Source organism: Rhynchophorus ferrugineus, unplaced genomic scaffold (assembly GCF_030347505.1).
Source record: "Rhynchophorus ferrugineus isolate W39M unplaced genomic scaffold, kcgeb_rfMv2 rfM11, whole genome shotgun sequence".
Taxonomy (NCBI): Eukaryota; Metazoa; Arthropoda; class Insecta; order Coleoptera; family Curculionidae; genus Rhynchophorus; species Rhynchophorus ferrugineus.
Window position 1 is genome coordinate 29,825,746 of NW_027472590.1, and position 20,158 is coordinate 29,845,903.

The 20,158-nt window shown below is 33.8% G+C and overlaps 1 protein-coding gene across 4 annotated transcripts in view; it reads left to right on the forward strand.

The window, feature by feature from the left end:
- Positions 1-20,158, forward strand: part of LOC143205178 (signal-induced proliferation-associated 1-like protein 1) — a 116,739-nt gene that overhangs the window by 71,315 nt on the left and 25,266 nt on the right. For all 4 annotated transcript variants that reach the window (XM_076418284.1, XM_076418283.1, XM_076418288.1 and 1 more), the window contains one exon: positions 8,637-8,939. In XM_076418284.1, the coding sequence (XP_076274399.1) occupies positions 8,637-8,939 (303 nt within the window). The remainder of the gene's footprint in view (positions 1-8,636; positions 8,940-20,158) is intronic.

Sequence of the window (20,158 nt, forward strand, 5' to 3'; positions counted from 1 at the left end):
CCAATTCATGGATTTTTGCCATCGTTTTCTCTAACTTGTGACACGGTGCATTGTCTTGGTGAAGTAGCACTTTCTTTTTCTTCAAATGCTGCCGTTTTTCGGCGATTTCGTCCTTCAAACGGTCCAATACGGCTATGCAATAGTCGCTGTTGATGGTCCTTCCTTTTTTAGGGTAGTCAATGAAAATTATTCTATACGTATCCCAAAATACAGATGCCATAACCTTGCCAGTCGACTGTTGCGTTTTCCCACGCTTTGGAGCGGGTTTATTGGGGTGTGCAGTCCACTCGAATGACTGTCGATTGGACTTCGGAGTGAAATGATAGAGCCATGTTTCATCCATTTGTCACATATCGACGCAAAAACTCGGATTTATTACGCTTGATAATCTTTAAACACTGCTCCAAATCATCAACTCGTGATTGTTTTTGGTCAAAAGTGAGCTCACGCGGCACCCACTTTGCATAGAGCTTTCTCATATCCAAATATTCGTGAATGATATGATGTACACGTTCAGTTAATATCTTTAGAGTGTCTGCTATTTCATTCAATTTCAATTTATGGTCATTCAAAAACTTTCTGGATTTTTTAAATGTTTTCGTCGGTAACAACCTCTTTTGGGCGTCCACAGCGTTCACCGTCTTCGGTGCTCATTTCACCACGTCTAAACTTAGCATACCAATCCTTGATGGTTGATTCTCCTGGGGCAGTGTCCGGAGACTCGGCATCAAGCCAAGTTTTTGCTTCAGCTATATTTTTTCCCTTCAAAAAGCAATATTTTTTCAATACGCGAAATTCCTTTTTATCCATTTTTTTTCACAATAACAAAACTTGCTTCACTCAAAATGCTATAATTCGCAAACTAATAATCCGACAGCTTTCCAATTTATACGCGAGGGTTAGGGCTAACTAAAACACATACGAATCTAATTCTAGTAGCGCCATCTATGTGTCAGACCGGGGACTTTTCAATTGACTTGTTATATTGCATAAATGATGCTTTTATTATCGCTGATTTAATAGTTGATTGGTTATCTATCAAAATCTCGTTTTATTTTGGTTTCCATGATTTATATTTTTATACATATTATATAGTCATTGAAGATTGTTGATCGCTAATTTAATATTTTATAATTTGCCATGTTCATATACTTTCCACATTGGTGTTAGTATTACACATATGTTTATCGCATATTACTCAGAAGATACCACGAAATCTATATCGATTACCTTTGACAGAGACGTACGGTTGACAATAGTCGTAGCTCTTTGCCGTTTGTTGAATTCGATATTAAATTGAATGTGATTTTGCGTCATACATTATTTAAAAGGTGGTGATGGATTCCTAGGATGTTCCAGCATTGTTGTTAACTTCGGTGAGAAGTCTCGAAATAACTTAAGCGTATTCGCGAAAAACGATAATCTTTGATGGTTGTTTCTGAGTTGAATGTATATCTGTGTAGGATTACTTGGACATGATAAAAGTGAATATATATCTATGGTTTGGTTTTGTCGTGTTTTTTTTTGTTCAATCAACGGCTTGTTTACGGAAGTACTTTGTTTTTATAGAACAGTTTTTAAATGCGGTAAAAGTGAAATTTCATTTCCTTTATTATTGTTTGTGTTTCATAGCTAAAATAAACCAGACTATTTTTAAGCTCCGATTTTTTATTTCATTGCTCATTTCCTATGGAATGATAAGCAAATGTAATATTTATATTTTTTTACGTAATTTATCCGAGATTTCTAGGAGGATTTTAGTTTCAGCAATATTATTATAACAATAAAATAACTATTCTAGTATTCCAGTTTACAAATATTGGGAAAAAGCATGTTTTCAAAGCTTAGTCCTTTAAGAATATGCTCTTAAGAGGATTTTTAAAAATTCAAAATATTTTCGGAGATATTTAGGTTTTTTTTTCAAGCTTACCAGCAAGAACCAATTTTTTTTTGCTGATGTCGCTTCGGGTTCAGTATAGAAAGGTTTTGCAGGCGACAGACACCCTGGGTTTGTCGTATTTGATTTGATTTAACTACCGGGGTCTATGGATGGATAGGGATTTGATCAGATTGATATTGTGTTCTAAGGCGCCTAGGGAGAACCTCACCTCCTCAACTATGGGGCATTGAGTAAGGCGCGGACTGTTTTGGACTAGACCACTTGGAGTAATTCAAGTTGTCTCTACGAGACGTACTTGTACCATACTTTTGCTCCATACAGGCAGACTGGACGGACCAGCATTTTGTACAGAGTCGTTTTCTGGGGACTGGGAGTTTGCTTTTTTGCTGGTTTTTCTCAATTTGAAGGCGGTATGCACGGAACTCCTTCTTGCGGTGAAACAGAATATAGTTTTATTCGGGTTAATCTGCAGTCGTACTTGTGAGTACTAGCATTAGTTGAGTTGTAGTCGGAGTCTATCGCGGATGGCGTCGGGACTGTAACCGGTGGTGAATAAATCTGTGTCATCTGCATAAAATTCAGTGTATAATTACTTGAAAAGTGGAAAATCAGCCATCTATAGAATGAACAGGGCTGGGGCTAGTGGAGAATCTTGCTAGACTCCTGCAGAGATTTCTTTCCGAGAGGAGACAGCATCGTCGATTTGTACTTGAAAAAATCTATCTTCCCAATATCAGTTATGCTTTAGAGATTAGACTGTTGTGCCATACTTAATGGAAAACTTTGGATACATCTAGAAAGATGGCTCCAGCTTTGCGACCTTTAAGTACCTGGATGGATGGTTGCTGCGACGCGAGCAGCTTGATGGAGGCATGAGTGTTTGGCACGGAAACCGAATTGCTCGTCAGTGATTATGTGGTGCGCGTCAGTGAAACTGTTTATAGCATATAATATCGCTTTTTCGGCAAGTTTAGAGAGTGAACTAATAAACTGATGAGGCTGTAGTAAGACGGATTTAACTCGGCTTTTTCCTTGGGATAACAGCGACAAGTGCATCTTTCCAATTTTTAGTGGAGATATTTAGTATAACCTCATAATAATTTTAGTGTTTTAACTGTTTTTACTGTGTTTTAACTAAACTGTTTTAGTGACTCGATATCTAAATGTGTTTTCGCCGAAACTACTTTTTCTAAATGTTGGCATGATATCGCAAGTTCTACTGAACCAGTTTACTTGACATTTGATATAAGCCTTCTCTATACGTTCCTCTATTGTATCAAAGTAAAGCAAAAAAGTCAAACAAAATAATTTTTCGTTGAATTACCGCTAATCGAAAGAACGAGACATTTTTTTACCATTTTTGACATATTATCTGAATAATAAAAACCTATTATTCTTTTATATTATTGACGTTAATTAGAAATTTAATTAGAAATTTAATTAGAGAACAACCTTCGAGTCTTTCAATAAAGAACAATATTTTGTTATTAATACATACAATACATTGTTTAAAATACACAACATTATGTTTTTATAATATTTTAATTATTATTTTTGTAACAATAATTTCGGTTTGTTGAACAGAGTTATAATATAGTTATAGTTATAACTATAAGTTGTATATAAATTATTTACCGAAATAATACACGAATTACAAGAATTGATCAATGGAAACCAATTTTAGAAACTATTTTACAGCAGCATTGTTTTGTTTTTTTCTTTAATTTTACTAGTTACTAGTCCATGTAAATATATAATCACAAATTAGAGAGGTCTAAATTCCGAAATAATGTTAATAGACAATTTTGATTGTTTTGATTCAAAACGAAGCTGCCAAAACTGGAAATTTTAAAATAGTTTTGACTGAGATTGTATTGTATAAAATAACTCAATTTTTGGTCTTCTCAATTATAAACAAGAGCCATTTAATTCAATATAATTATTGTGTACAGCTTACAGCGGTAAATTTCTCGATAAACACTTAGTTTTTCAGCTGGTTTTCTTGGGATTGATAATATTGATTTTCTTATTAAAATTGTGTCAAATCATTAAAACAGCCTTACTGTACATTGCTTAACAATAGGTATTGTGGGCTAATATTTATAATAAAAACGGGTATAACAAAGAATCTTTTATTTGTTCTAGTTTGTATTATTTATTATTTTTCTCGTTTTTTTTTTCGAAGGAAGCAACAGCAAGCGAGCAGTTACTCAATTCATGTGTTTAATCAAATTTTTACATCACCAAATTACACCATCATCAAAATCACGACCATCATCATAAATATCACAAAAAACTTTACTGAAATGTCACTATTCACTAGATAAAAATACAACAGATTAGGTTTTCTTTGAATTTTTTATTGATTCTTAAAAAACAGCAGATATTCTAGACGCGAATCCATCTTCTTTCAGCTTCACAGCTAAATTAACAAAACCGGGTTAACTAATTATATTTCTGATTAAATGATATAATGCAACCAGCGGTTTTCTATTGTTTGCATGCGTTCGGAAGAAACAGTAGGAAGAAAAGTGGCATGTTCCGCCTGAATCAAATAATAATGATAATGATCTACCTGTTACGAAATACCCGTGTATTACAAATCATAACGAAGGCATTTCCTAAAGAAAAACTCGGGTACCATTAAGCCCATTACAGTCTAATGCAATTTATTGGATGTATAATCATTATGCAAGGCAATTTTCTTTTTAAGCTACCGTCTGGCGAGTAATAAAACTAAACTATAAGTCTATTCATAGTTTTTTTGTACATACGTCATCAAGATGTTGAATATATTCCCTGTCGCAATTTGTAAATTCGTTTTAGAATCAGACAATATTTTCCTTCTCATTTTATTCTACTTAAAAAGAGACACAATACTGTCTGATTAGTTCGAACATGTAAACGAATGAGCCTGTCAAATTGTACGCAAAATTCTTGAAAGCAATAGTGATAAGAGGTTATAATTCTAACCTATAAACTATCGTGGCTGTATAATTAAATGTAGTTTTTAGATGTACTATAATGTTAACATTTTTGTTCAATTGTCTTTTAAATTAGAATTGTTGTATGTCAAAGCCAAACTGAACTAAAACTCAGAGTTGATGCGGCAACATTGCGGCGTTTTGACGTCACAAATTTAGATGGATGACGTATGTACAAAATAACTTTGAATAGACTATAGAATAGATTTTTTGGTTAATAACCAAGAAGTGCAGTGTTGGAAGAATATAGAACCTATTAGCTCGTATTTGTTATAAATAGACGGTGGTATGGATGTCATCCCAAAAAAATTGGAACCTCCTTCAGAGAAGCTCATGGGTTATCCTACAATGACCTATTTTACTTGGGTGTATGCAGATAAATCTTTGCTTGATATGTCCTCTACGTATGGTGGATGGTATTAAGTTATTGTAATCTCCCATAGTTTGTTTTCATCCAACAATACCCAACGTAACTGGTCAAACTATCTGTACAGTTCTATGCACCAAGATATTCGCCATTAATGATTCCTCTATCCTTAACGCCCTCTCCTGACTTCGACCAGAGAGTGTTAGGGCTGTGAGGAACTGTGAAGGCAATTAAATAAATTTTATAATTACGTGTAGTGCAGATCTAACATAATCGACTTTCCAGGAACCATCAGTGAATATGAAGTGATGATCCCTGTGTATTTATTTTTTCATTAAGTTAAGTTCACTCTTAGGGAGTCTTTTCATAGATCATTAATATCAACATTTTGTCGATCTCATAAAGGTATTTTATTATTAAGGATGTAGGCAGATGCATAACTCATTTTAGTCAGTCCCAGAAGCTTTGTTATGATCCTCTACATTTATCAATTGATAACAATGTGAAAATCATCACTATTTTGCGTGTTATCTTTTACTTCTCACCATTAAGATAGCTTAGGAGAGACCAGAGCAAACCAATAATGAAAATGACCTTCTGGAATCTCAATTTTGAATGTGAATATGAATGTGAGGAGCTTTCAAACGCACTATTATTTGATTTAAATGAATTACAGGTCAATTGAAAAGTCCCCGACCTACCATATACGTAAAACACTTTTTTTTTTGGCAAAATTAGTTTTTTTATTCAACATAATTCTCTTCAAGGGTGATACACTGATTATAATAGCGACCCTCCATCTTTTTTATACCATCTTTGTAGTACGATTTGTCCTTTATTTCAAGATAGGCCTGAATTTCGGCGATCACCTCTTCATTCGACAAAAATTTCTTCCTAGCGAGCATTCTTTTGAGATTTGAGATCAGGAAATAATCGCTGGGCGCCAAATCTGGAGAATACGATGGATGAGAAAGCAATTCGAAGTCCAATTCATGGATTTTTGCCATCGTTATCACTGACTTGTGACACGGTGCATTGTCTTGGTGAAGCAGCACTTTCTTTTTCTTCAGATGCGGCCATTTTTCGGCGATTTCGTCTTTCAAACGGTCTAATAACGTTGTGTACTAGTCGCTGTTGATGGTCCTTCCTTTTTCAAGGTAGTCAATGAAATGTATCCTTGTGCATCCCAAAATACAGACGCCATAACCTTGCCAGCAGACTGTCGCGTTTTTCCACGCTTTGGAGCGGGTTCATCGTGTGCAGTCCACTCGGATAAATGATGGAGCCATGTTTCGTCCATTGTCACATCTCGACGCAAAAACTCGGCTTTATTACTAAATTTAATGCTGTCAAGCCAGTTAGACTAATCATAAATAATATTTTATTTGTTGTGGATTCGTGCGTTTTTAGTTCAATGGAATGTATCATTTAAACCGAGCTTTTTGGTTGTCGCTAAATTGCCTAGAATGTCCCTACTATTTAATGACAAAATTAAATCAATTAAGCCAATTGAAACCGTTGCTACAGCCTAACAAACAGAACAGTTTTATAAAAAAACTCGATTTATTTAAAAATGAAATGTTTGGTTTTTTTCAGAGGTTATTATCGTTATACTTATTATTAATATTGAAAGTCATTACCGTTTTTTTCGAAAAATAAACTACATAATTTTCAAGAAAATGGAAAAATGTTCAAAGTATTGATCATTTCATACTATTTATCTTGCCCATTATGGGAGGCATCCCAAAAGAACTCTTTTTCCGTTGAGCAAAATAAGCAGTTGCTTTTTGGGATGGCATCCATAAATTGTTTAAAAGACGAGCCAGATGTATAGAATCAAATGGCAATACTCTGAATAATTAATTTTTCCCATTTTCTTGAAAGTTATGTAGTTTTTTTCCGACAAAAACAGTAGTGACTTTCCAGTACATCTGGTTAATATCTCTTTGTTCTATAGCAATCTACAAAAATAGTGGTACGAGAGTCACTATTTATATTTCGGGAATTGGCAACACTGTTGTCATGTGTGTCAATCTGACGGTTCCATCGTAAAGTTTGAGATTTTTGACGATATGTGTACTCAGGACATTTTGTTGCACGGACGCTATTTGTTTATTTTATATTTAGTTGAAAGTTTCGTCTCGGCAAAAAGTGGAACTGAATCGTGAACATTTTCGTACGATGAGTTTTTACGATTTTCGACGTGGACTATCACAACAAGAGTGCACCAATCAACTTAATTTGACTTTTGGCGATGACGCCCCATCAAAAATCACCGTGTATCGCTGGTTTAGTGTATTCAATAGTGGTCATAGTTCGCTGTCCGACGAGTTTCGTGAAGGTCGTCCAAAAGCGGCTGTTGTGCCAGAAAACATCGATGCTGTGTACGAAATGATTAAGAAAGATCGTCATGTCACCTGTTGCGAAATTGAGGCATCCCTAAGCATTAGTTCCACCAGCATATATGTAATTTTACATGAACACTTAGCTGTGCGAAAGTTATGTTCGCGTTGGATCCCACATGATTTGACAATCGCTCAAAAAAAGGCTAGTGTTGATTGGTACAAAGAAATGTTTAAGAAATTCAATCGCGGTGCTTCGAATGACGTTTATAAAATCGTAACAGGTGACGAATCATAGATATATTCATATGAGCCCGAAAGTAAGCAACAGTCGACTGTATAGGTGTTCCAAGGTGAACCAAATCCAATAAAAGTTGTTCGCGCACGAAGCACTTCAAAGAAAATGGCAGCCTGTTTCTTCGGGAAAACTGGTCATATTGCAACAGTGCCTCTAGAGGATCGTAGAACAGTAAATTCTGATTGGTACACAACCATTTGTTTGGCAGAAGTAGTCGGTGAAATAAGGAAAACAAATAAGAGACGCCGGATAGTTTTTCATCATGACAATGCCAACTCTCACACATCGGCTCAAACAAGAGTCTATTTGAGCACTCAGAACATCGAATTGATGGGTCATCCGCCGTACAGCCTTGATTTGGCACCCAATGACTTCTTTTTGTTCCCATCTGTGAAGAATAAACTGCGAGGTCAACGATTTTCATCGTCCGAAGAAGCTATTGAAGCATTCGAAAATCATATTTTGAAGATACCTCATTCGGAATGGAATAAATGCTTTGAAAATTGGTTTAAGCGTTTGCAAAAGTATCGATCATCGTGACGAATACTTTGAAAAACAATGAAAATATAATCGCAGCTTAACTATTTGTTTTTTTTTCGTATTCCTGAAATATAAATAGTGACCTTCGTACTAAATTATAAAATTTTACTAATGATTTCTACTTTAAACACCGTGTCTCTATTCTTACTCTACCTTTTCCAACATGTTTTTTCTAAAATATCTAATGAGATATGACCTGTTTCAGGCGATGGTGAAGATGATGCTGGCGATGGTCAATCGAACGAGCTCGTGCAGAGTTGCCCCTTCTTCAGGAACGAAATCGGCGGCGAGGAAGAGAGGATCGTGAGTCTGTCCAGGGTGCAGAACGGGCCGCAACACAAGAAACCCCTCCATCGGCCACCGCTCGCGTACGGGGTGGCGATACTGGAGTTTCCCGCGGGAGAAACGCACTGGCGCCACTCCACTTGTCCCTACCAGAGGTTCCCCAGGCCCATTGAGAACGTAGATCAGGGCGCTCGGTACTACAGGGACTATTTCGCTGAATACGGTGAGTTACCTTCATAGAATAGGGATATTTAGAATGCGATCGCCCCTGTATAAAGTTCTAGCCTAGTATTGCTCGTCTAAACCACCTGAGGGCGCGACAAGCCACGTTTTTATTATAGGAAATAACACTGTGTGACACAATTTTTTTAACATAAATACGATTACGTGTTTTGAATTCCTTATTCCATTGTTAAGAACATTGTCTCTTGATATGCTTGTCTAACACAACACATTCCTTGAAAAGTCCCCGGCCTACCATAGTAAAACACATTTTTTTGGCAAAATTAGTTATTCAACATAATTCCCTTCAAGGGTGATACACTGATTATAGCTCCAACTTTTCGATACCATTTTTGTATTACGATTTGTCCTTTGCTTCAAAATAGGCCTCAGTTTCGGCGGGTCACCTCTTCATTCGACATACATTTCTTCCCAGCGAGCATTCTTTTGAGATATGAGAACAGGAAATAGCCGCTGGTGGTCAGATCTAGAATACGGTGGATGAGTTGGAAAATAATTCATTTTATTTGAACCTTCATATACTGGAAAACAACACTCTTATTATGCATTTAACAACGTTAACATAAAGTTAGAGTTAACAAATTTCCCTAAAATTATACACAAAAATAGAAAAAAAAACAAATATATGTCTTATATCGAAATAAAGAAAAGAAAACACTGGACATCTAGTGATTCAGACAAAATATGGTTAGATGTATGCCCATTTAAGCTCTCATTCTATATTTCTGTTTTGTGGTTACCTTATTACGAGACCAAAGATCAACGACCAGCGTTTTGTTCATATTTGTTTTCTTTCGCCTAGGAGACATGATATCGTACTTAACATTTTCCTCATACAGCCTTGAAAATCGATAACGCATATTTGTTGCGCTTTTATCAATATGCAAATATCATTGCAAAGGTTGTTGTCCACTGTCAATATACGAGGGTCATTCATATGTAACCACAAATGACTTTTTTTCCTTCTTCAACTTTTTGCTGGATATCAAAATGCTTTCGTCGAATATGCATAATGACTGTAACAAAAGAAAATCTAAATAATATAAATTTAAAATAATACCATAGAAGTTATAAGTATTATTGCTAGGATTATAGCAGAAATAAAACCAAAAAATGTTTACATTCGTCATATGAAGTGATTACAAAACATTGACGTCACTTAATATTTCCTAACCATCATGTCCGCATTCTCTTGATTTCAACGTTTTAGTGCCTTTCGATTTTATTGGAATTATAAACACCTTAAAATTTGTCCAGAATCGATTCGTCGTGATAGTGATTGCAACTAAAATAATTTTACAAAATATTTGAAGAAAAAAATTGAACCGACTTCAAAAAATAAATAAGGAACTCACTAACAATTAAAAAACAATCAAATTTAGATTTTTAACACAAAAAAACGTGTAAAAGTAAAATATGTACATGATAATCGTTGTAATAACTAAATAAAAATAAACAAAAACCTTATTTAACCTATCTACTACACGTATTTTATATTCTTTTTAGCTTAATACCTACCAAAACCTATTTATCTATTTACAATATTATTTTAACTACTACTTAGTTTCTCTTACTTTACTTGATTTCAGTGACAACATTTAGGCCATACATTGTCTACAAGTATTGTTTCAAAAGTATTGAATGTATCTGTTTACCATAACACAGATATCAGGGTGTAAAAACCTGATAAACTCACATTCAATCAAATATGCATCACTTACTACTAACGTGGTCAAGTATAGTCCATAGCTCAATGAATATCTTTCTTTATATTTTGATAATATATGGTCGTTGACTAGTGAACAACAGTGAATGTTTATGCTTGTGTTATGGGACTAAACCCATGACATTATAGTGAATATGATTTTCCATATTTGGTAACTGAAATATAAATGAAATTATGTTATCACATGTTATCAATAGAGTGATTTACTTCGATATTACGGTAATTGCACTTGAGACATAAATATCCTTAAAATAGTAAATACTTATTTACTTTCATTTCACTAACTTTTTTTCTACCTTGAAACGAAAGTACACAACTTATTTGGAGTTCTTACCAATGTATATTACATTAGAAAACCCCACACTATCCACATATATTATAATGTCTAATTATAGCACAAAAATAATTAATATAATGTACAAATAATATTTGTACCCATATAAACCGTCCAGTGCGACCAAAACAAAATTAGGAGCGCAATTAAAATTACTTTTTTTCGGATTACAAATTCATTTTTTTTGCAGAAATAACATTCATTCCGAGTAAAGTAATTACAGACAATTTCCTAATGTAGTTTTTCATAATAAGCCATCACGACTATTTTTATTAAATGGAATTCTAAATAATTCGAGAAAACAGTCATCAACAAAAAGTTAAGCAATAAAAGTCAAATTACTAAAGTTAGTGTTACTAATATCTGTATATCCCCATAAGATGTTAATGATTAAATAAAATATTTTTAACATAAAAATTGAACCGACTTCAGAACTAACAATTAAAAAATAATCAAATTTAAATTTTTAATACAAAAAAGCGTTTTAAAACAAAATATGTACATAATAATCATTGTAATAATTAAATAAATATAAACAAAACCTTATTTAACCTATCTACTACACGTATTTTATATTCTACTATATACACACAATTTAGCTTAATACCTACCTAAACCTGTTTATCTATTTACAATATTATTTTAACTACTACTTAGTTTCTCTTACTTTACTTGATTTCAGTGATAATCTTTTAGGCCATACATTGTCTACAAGTATTGTTTCAAATGTATTGAATGTATCTGTTTACCATAACACAGATATAGGCTGTAAAAACCTGATAAACTCACATTCAATCAAATATGCATCAGTTACTATTAACGTGGTGAAGTATAGCCCATAGCCTAACCATGATAGGATTTTATTGACACCTGTTGATGGCTTGAATCCAATGAATATTTTTCTTTATATTTTGATAATATATGGTCGTTGACTAGTGAACAACAGTGAATGTTTATGCTTGTGTTATGGGACTAAACCTATGACATTATAGTGAATATGATTTTCCATATTTGGTAACTGAAATATAAATGAAATTATGTTATCACATGTTATCAATAGAGTGATTTACTTCGATATTACGGTAATTGCACTTGAGATATACATATCCTTAAAATAGTAAATACTTATTTACTTCCATTTCACTAACTTTTTGTCTACCTTGGAATGAAAATACACAACTTATTTGGAATTCTTACCAATGTATATTACAATAGAAAACCCCACACCATCCACATATATTATAATGTCTAATTATAGCACAAAAATAATTAATATAATGTACAAATAATATTTGTACCCATATAAACCGTCCAGTGCGACCAAAACAAAATTAGGAGCGCAATTAAAATTACTTTTTTTCGGAATTACAAATCCATTTTTTTTTGCAGAAATAACATTCATTCCTATTAAAGTAAATACATACAATTTCCTAATGTAGTTTTTCATAATTAACCATCACGCCTATTTTTATTAAACTGAATTCTAAATAATTCGAGAAAACAGTCATCAACAAAAAGTTAAGTAACACAAGTCAAATTACTAAAGTTATTTTGTAAATCCTCATAAGCTCTTAATAATAAAAAAAAACGTTTATCAATAAACGTATATGACAAATAAGTTCATTTTATATTATCTATATTTTAATTATATCGGTTTGTATTAGTTCTTAGTGGTTTTAGAACTAAATATTATGTACATATCTACAAAGAATTTTGTATATTTTCGCATTATAAGAGTAAACACGCCGATAAGCATATTTTTAAACGATTTATTATCAGAATGTCGTGTTTTATGCACGTTATCGCTAATAACGAGTGTATATAGTCGCACTTTATTGGCAATTCGCTAGATAAATTGGCTATTCCATTGATTTGTTCCAATATTAATCGCATTTTATGTCTAAACATTATCACGTGAATGATTAGGACACTTAGGTTTTAGACCTCGTATCGTAATATCATTCAATGTTTTTTTCAATTAAATAATATTGATATAAAATATTATTTTTGTAGTTTTGTTTTTTCTTATGAAAATTGTAGATTTGCCTCAATAATCGCAGAAAATATTTGTGGTGGTCAGCCATAATCACTTAGATGCTTGAATCTGTACGAATATAAGTTGTATTTTGGTTTGTTATTAAGTTTCTGTTTAGTTTGTTTGTTTACTGGTGGTTACTGCAAGGAAATTGAATGAGAACAGAAATGGTAGCTGAAAAGTATACTTTAAAATGTATACCAGTTAAGCGTCGGTCCAGATTCATTCACAATGCATCTGGCAAAAGCTTTTTAATTGTAATTTGTATTTCGTAAGTCCAGTATGCCACACCTTATCAAAAAATTGGACATATCGCAGCCAAGCAATATTTTTGTATTCTTCAAATTTTTATTTATTTCATTGACCGATCTGTGAACTTGTTATATTGTTCCATCTTTATTACGGACACCAAATTGATGTTCTGGAATAATATTACTTTCTCCTGTAATTACGTTCAGCTTCTTGATGTATAGTTTCTCGAAAACCTTGGACATAGGCAACAGACTTCAGAACGATAGGTGGAAACGTCTTCTAACTATTTCCCTACTTTGAGCTGTTAGACCCTAACGTTTCTAATGTAACGAGAATCAAAGTAGAATACTCGCTGATAATTTTACAGCACTATTTTATTTTTGAAAGTAATTTCTTATTTAATTTCCTTTGTACTGCTGTTGAGCTTATGTTCATTATGGTTTTCTTGTGTTCTAACTGTTTCATTTGCCACGTCTTTGCCTTTTGGCGTCATCTTTATCTCAATGTCCTCCCCCTTCACATGTTTCGTCCTTCAATTCCATGACCACATCTGCTCATTTATTATTATATACCCTTTTCTCTTTCTTCTTTCGCTTTGATTCTTATTTTCCTCTAAACTTGTCTCTCCTTTTTATTAGTAATTTGACCAGATTATTCTTATTTTTCATGATTAATTCTTTATCGTTTTACTTTTCTAATTATATTAGACATGTCTTTACTCCCAATTTCTTCATATTTTTAGAGGTACTTCATGTCCAATGAAACTAATAGAAAAATTGTTGTTATCAAAAGTTGATATCATATATCGCAAAAGCCATGAAAATTGCACTAACTATTAAAACCTGTTGCAATATATTCTGCTTGATAGTGCCTGCCTCTCCTTTTTATTAGTAATTTAACCAGATTATTCTTATTTTTCATAATGAATTCTTTATCGTTTTACTTTTCTAATTATATTAGAGATGTCTTTACTCCCAATTTCTTCATATTTTTAGTGGTACTTCATGTCCAATGAAACTAATAGAAAAATTGTTGTTATCAAAAGTTGATATCATATATCGCAAAAGCCATGAACATTGCACTAACTATTAGCACCTGTTGCAATATATTCTGCTTGATAGTGCCTAGTTTCTTACTGAGTTGGATGATTTATTCAATGGAAAAACTGTTCTAAATATTCGTATACGCCAAAATAATCCTAAACCAAACATGGCGAGTACTTGTACCGTTTCTAAACCACACCAGCGCCTCCGATAGTTCATTACACTTTTCTTTTTATGAGAAATAACGATGCACCAACGCTTTAGGAACGATAACAGATGATACACTCGTTCCGAGTGTCAATTTAGTGCTGACCCGTAAAATTAAAGTAAATTTGTCCATGAAGATTAATTAAGATTAACTAGACGAACAGTGCTGTATGATATTTTTTTTCCTTAACGTTCAGGAATGTTTCGGTTTTTCTTTTCAGCCTATAAAAAATTTGTTTTAAATGAGTCTCTTTAGATACATGAGGGCAAACTGTTTAGTCGTCTGATAAACTTTTATTAATAGTTGTTTTTATTTTTAACAATATTCGACACATTTTTGTTCAATTTAGCCTGAGCGTTCTAATCAGTTTTATCTATTTCTAGTATGTATGGAATTTAATCGATAAGTTTTTTTTTATTAATAATCTCTTAGAGATTCAACAATCTGTCCGCGGTAAATAAGTATTTTTTTATTTCCGTTATGCAATATAACTATAGTATGTTGATGTAGTAAGTGATCTGCTGTACAAACTTATAATCTAAATTTTATTCTACAAACTCTTCTAACTTATTCTAAAGTCAATCCTAACTTATTCTAAAGACTATTCCAACTTATTTTAGAGATTATTATATCTCACTATATATGTCTAACATCACGTTAGACAAAAAGCAAAACACATTAGAACCAAAATAAAAGAACTGTACTGGTTAGTCGGAAGATACTCTCAACTTGATCTAAAATCAAAGAGGATGATCTATAATACAATTATAAAGCCAGTTTGGACCTATAGGGTGCGAATATAGGGTTGCACTAAAAATTCAAATCAATTAGTCATCCAACGTTGTCAAAACAAGGTTCTTCGATTGATTACCAATGCCTATCGCTATGTAACCAAAGAAGAACTGCACGATGACCTGGAAATCAAATGGGTTTGCGAAGATTTCGCCTTGAAACACGAAAGAAGATTACTAAATCAAACTAACGTGGAAGCAACGCAACTGCTGGACAGTGCGCAGGATGTCAGGAGATTGAAGCGAACAAAACCATACGAAATTATATATAATTTTATAATTGAGGAATACATATTGATGTATTTTCTCGCACTCGTCTTGCTTGTGAATTAATCCAAGTACATAGGAAAAGTAGTAATAAATTAATTGTAAATTAAGATTGTACTAAGCGTATCTAATAAAGATGTTATAAAAAAACTATATATGTCTTAATCAGTTCGTATGGTAGTTTGCGTTTGAGCCTACGCACTTCACTGTCCGCGCACATTTAATTATTTGGCGAGTAGATTGGGATGCACTAACAGTCTTTCAGAGTAGGTAAGGGAATATCGCGTTGAATTAGTTTGTTGAAAACGTAATATGGGGCATCGACGATGACTCGCAACACTTTATTCTGGTACCTCCGAAGGATACTTAGTAACAAAAGTAATAACTACTAAAGTATAACTAAATAACACAGTTCAATACCATAGATCCAAATGAACCTAAGTATTGAATTATACAGCAAAACCTGGTTATCTAAGGATAATTTAGATTTACGCCCTATCAGCCAATACATTTGGTTTAGTTTAAGCCCAATGCTTCTTCCATGTTAAATCAATAAGTATGGTATTTAATTTTAAAAGGTATAAATTTATATAATATCATAAAGTCTTGGTAGCTGTTGCATCGAAAATAGTGCATTTCTTTCTTTTTTTTTTACTACCAAATTTTTTTGCGAAAAGATATGTTATCTAACATAAATGATAATATTCATTATTTTAGGCTAAATAATACACAAAAAATATAATAGGTAGCCACATAAGTATTACTATAAATTGGAATGACTAAAATTATTAAACAAAATATGATGAATATAAAAATTTGAATTAATTAGTGAATTAAACATAAGCAGATATACTTTATTTAACATCATAGTAGCTACATGTAATACATATATCATTCTAGTACTTTAACTATACTTAATTGTACGTCCACAATAGTTGTGTGATGCAGGGTTCTTTTATTATATTTATATTGAACTAGGAATGTTAGCCAAGGGGAAATGTATCGATATATTGGAGACTAAAATATTGATATATCGATCCAAAAACACCGATATATCAATTTTTTTAAAATATATTTTCCTTTTACCAACTATGGGTTTATCTGGATTGGGCCTAAAGTTTAACGTGAGCTCCGAACCACGGTCCTCAGAACTTATCCGGTCTTACCCAGCCTGCATAAAATATGCATAACGTAAAATGAAAATTTTTTGATCTAAACAAAAACCAAAACCTACAAACAACAAACTTGAAAATGGACGCCCATAAAAAATTCTGACTTCACACAATTTGATCGACCAATCACGTTTCATGTTAGTGGCGGCACCAGGAATTTAAACTAGCCAATCACAATTTGCGATCGCAGCGCTACCGTTGATTGGACTAAACAAAACATTTCCCCAAGGTCGCCTATACCGTGAAATTTCTATTTTTTCTATGGTTATATTTTATGACATTTATAATTCAAACCTGTAGTCTTTTTATCGGCGGCCCTCTGGCGGTGTGGCAGTACACCGAGAACATGGTTACGGATGTGCCCATTTGAGTTTCCATTCTATATTTCAATGTTTTGTGATTCTATCATTTGTTCTAACCACAAGGCATTGCATTTTCGGTTTCTCATTAGCTTGAAGTGATTGAAATTTGAGTAAAATACAATATATGATGTAATGTAAACAACGAATGATATCTACAAAAAATCACCAGGAAACTATTCGATTTATTTTGTAACTGTTTTATTGTTATAATATAACTTTTGGTTTATGTTAGATAACCTTGACGAAGTCATTTAGCGAATCTAATTGTGCTTAGAACCAACACGAATTACGATGGAACTTAATGGGTTTAACTTCCGATGTAGCGTCAGTCCAATTTATATGAATACTAATTCATACGAACACAGAGATAACTATCATTAAATCATTACCGATTTTTCGTATCGTATGTGTTTATTTGTATCGACGGGATATCATCAAGGTGATGGTGATGACCTCAGAAGTATTACGTTTGAAGTATTGCTGTAGATTCATAAAATATAACATAAATATTAGTAATATAAGTCATTGACTCTAAAGATTTTTGAAAAAAAAACGGTTATGATTGTTGAAGTGGAACTAGGCTGAATTTGTTCCTCAACTGAACACTGAAGCATATTCAGCACATGGCTTATTTATCTAGCTTAATTGTCCACATTCTGTTTCATTTACTCAAATAATTAACTGTTTTTTTCATATGTATCTTGTTCTTAGAGATCTGGAGACGTTATTGTCCTAATAAGTAAAGCTACTGAGTGTGACATCAGTCTATCTCAGTCATCATCATCTAGAATGTTTTTATTCAGTGGTGATCTCACCCCATAGGTCCAAGTTGGAAGTATCTTCCGCCTAACCAGTACAGTTGCTTCACTTAAATTAGAAACATCACGTTAAACAAAATGCAGAGCAGATTAACAGGTCAATTGAAAAGTCCCCGGCCTACCATTGTAAAACATATTTTTTGGCAAAATTAGTTTTTTTTTATTCAACATAAATCCCTTCAAGGGTGATACACTGATTATAGCAACCCTCCAACTTTTCGGTACCATTTTTGTAGTACGATTTGTCCTTTGCTTCAAAATAGGCCTCAGTTTCGGCGATCACCTCTTCATTCGACGAACATTTCCTCCCAGCGAGCATTCTTTTGAGATCTGAGAACAGGAAATAGTCGCTGGGGCCAGATCTAGAGAATACGGTGGATGGGGAAGCAATTCAAAGCTCAATTCATGGATTTTTGCCATCGTTTTTACTGACTTGTGACGCGGTACATTGTCGTGGTGAGGCAGCACTTTCTTTTTCTTCAAATAAGGCCGTTTTTTGGCGATTTCGTCCTTCAGACGGTCCAGTGACGCTATGTAATAGTCGCTGTTTATGGTCTTTCCTTTTTCAAGGTAGTCAATGAAAATTATTCCATGCGCATCCCAAAATACAGAGGCCATAACTTTGCCAGCCGACTGTTGCGTTTTTCCACGCTTTGGAGCGGGTTTATTGTGTGCAGTCCACTCGAATGACTGTCGATTGGACTTCGAGACTGTCGATTGGACGAGTGAAATGATGGAGCCATGTTCCATCCATTGTCACATATCGACACAAAAACTCGGGTTTATTACACTTGATCATCTTCAAACACAGCTCCGAATCATCCACTCGTCGTTGTTTTGTCAAAAGTGAGCTCGCACGGCACCTACTTTACTTACACAGAGCATTCTCATACCTAAACACGTTCAGCTGATATTTTTAGAGTGTCTGCTATTTCACTCAATTTCAATTTACGGTAATTCAAAATAATTTTGTTGATTTTTAAATGTTTTCGTCGGTAACAACCTCTTTTAGGCGTCCACTGCGTTCACCGTCTTCGGTGCTCATTTCACCACGTCTAAACTTAGCATATCAATCCTTGATGGTTGATTTTCCTGGGGCAGTAAATTGTTTAATTTATATGTCAAGCGTGTTTGCTAAACTTTGTCGAAAGATTGTGTTAAGTCTGCGATAACTACAGGGCATCTTTGTTCATCAACCAAACAACTAATCCTTAACCATTTCATTTAAAATTCAAAAACATAAAAGTATTAATAATTAAATTAATATTTTTCTATAAACGCTACCGTAACAACGGGCGTTCGTCATCATTGATGCAAAAAGGAAAACGGCGAAAGAGATAAAACTATTGTCATAAAATACTCCTACGACTAACAAAAAAAGTAAAAACATATACATGTATTCAAGTCGTTTCAGAAGGAGACAATGCAAAAAATGACAACGAGACGAAGACGGCGGTATTAAATTATCGATGCGCGTAATAATGCGAAGCCTGAAAATGCAGTAAGCGACGCTGGCTCGTTGCAAAAGGAAAGAAAACGAAGCTGTTAAGATGCGGTAACCAGCTCATGTAACAGAGACATTGACATTGGATTATGGCGGTCAGTTATTTTCGTTCGCGAGAAAGTCGACTGGGACGCCCACCAGATGCGCGGCAGCAGCAGCAGCGGTGGCTAGGATGGATCACCTTGGGAGGGTCCAGGAAGCGGGCGACGGATGGCATGGATATCGACCGAAATAGAAGGGACGTGGGTAACGGGACGAGTGGTGGTCATGGGAATAACGGACGCACATGTTTTGGGCAGGTGCAGTAAATCATGAAACGTCCTACCGTCCTTGCGAGTTAATGAAACGCTTACACGTTATGTAACAACGAGGTATTGACCGCCACTCTTCATGAAAATTTTACTGGTTCAATTATAACACACAGACACAGCTGGTTTCTTCGGATTTATCACGTTTAGATCGAAGTTGTAACTTTCTTTCTCACGGATCGGTGATTATAATATAGATTTGACGTCTATATACGTCCTGTAATCAGATTTGATGGTGTTAACAGGTCAATTGAAAAGTCCCCGGCCTACCATAGTAAAACACTTTTTTTTGGCAAAATTAGTTTTTTTCAATCAACATAATTCCCTTCAAGGGTGATACACTGATTATAGCGACCCTCCCACTTTTCGATACTATATA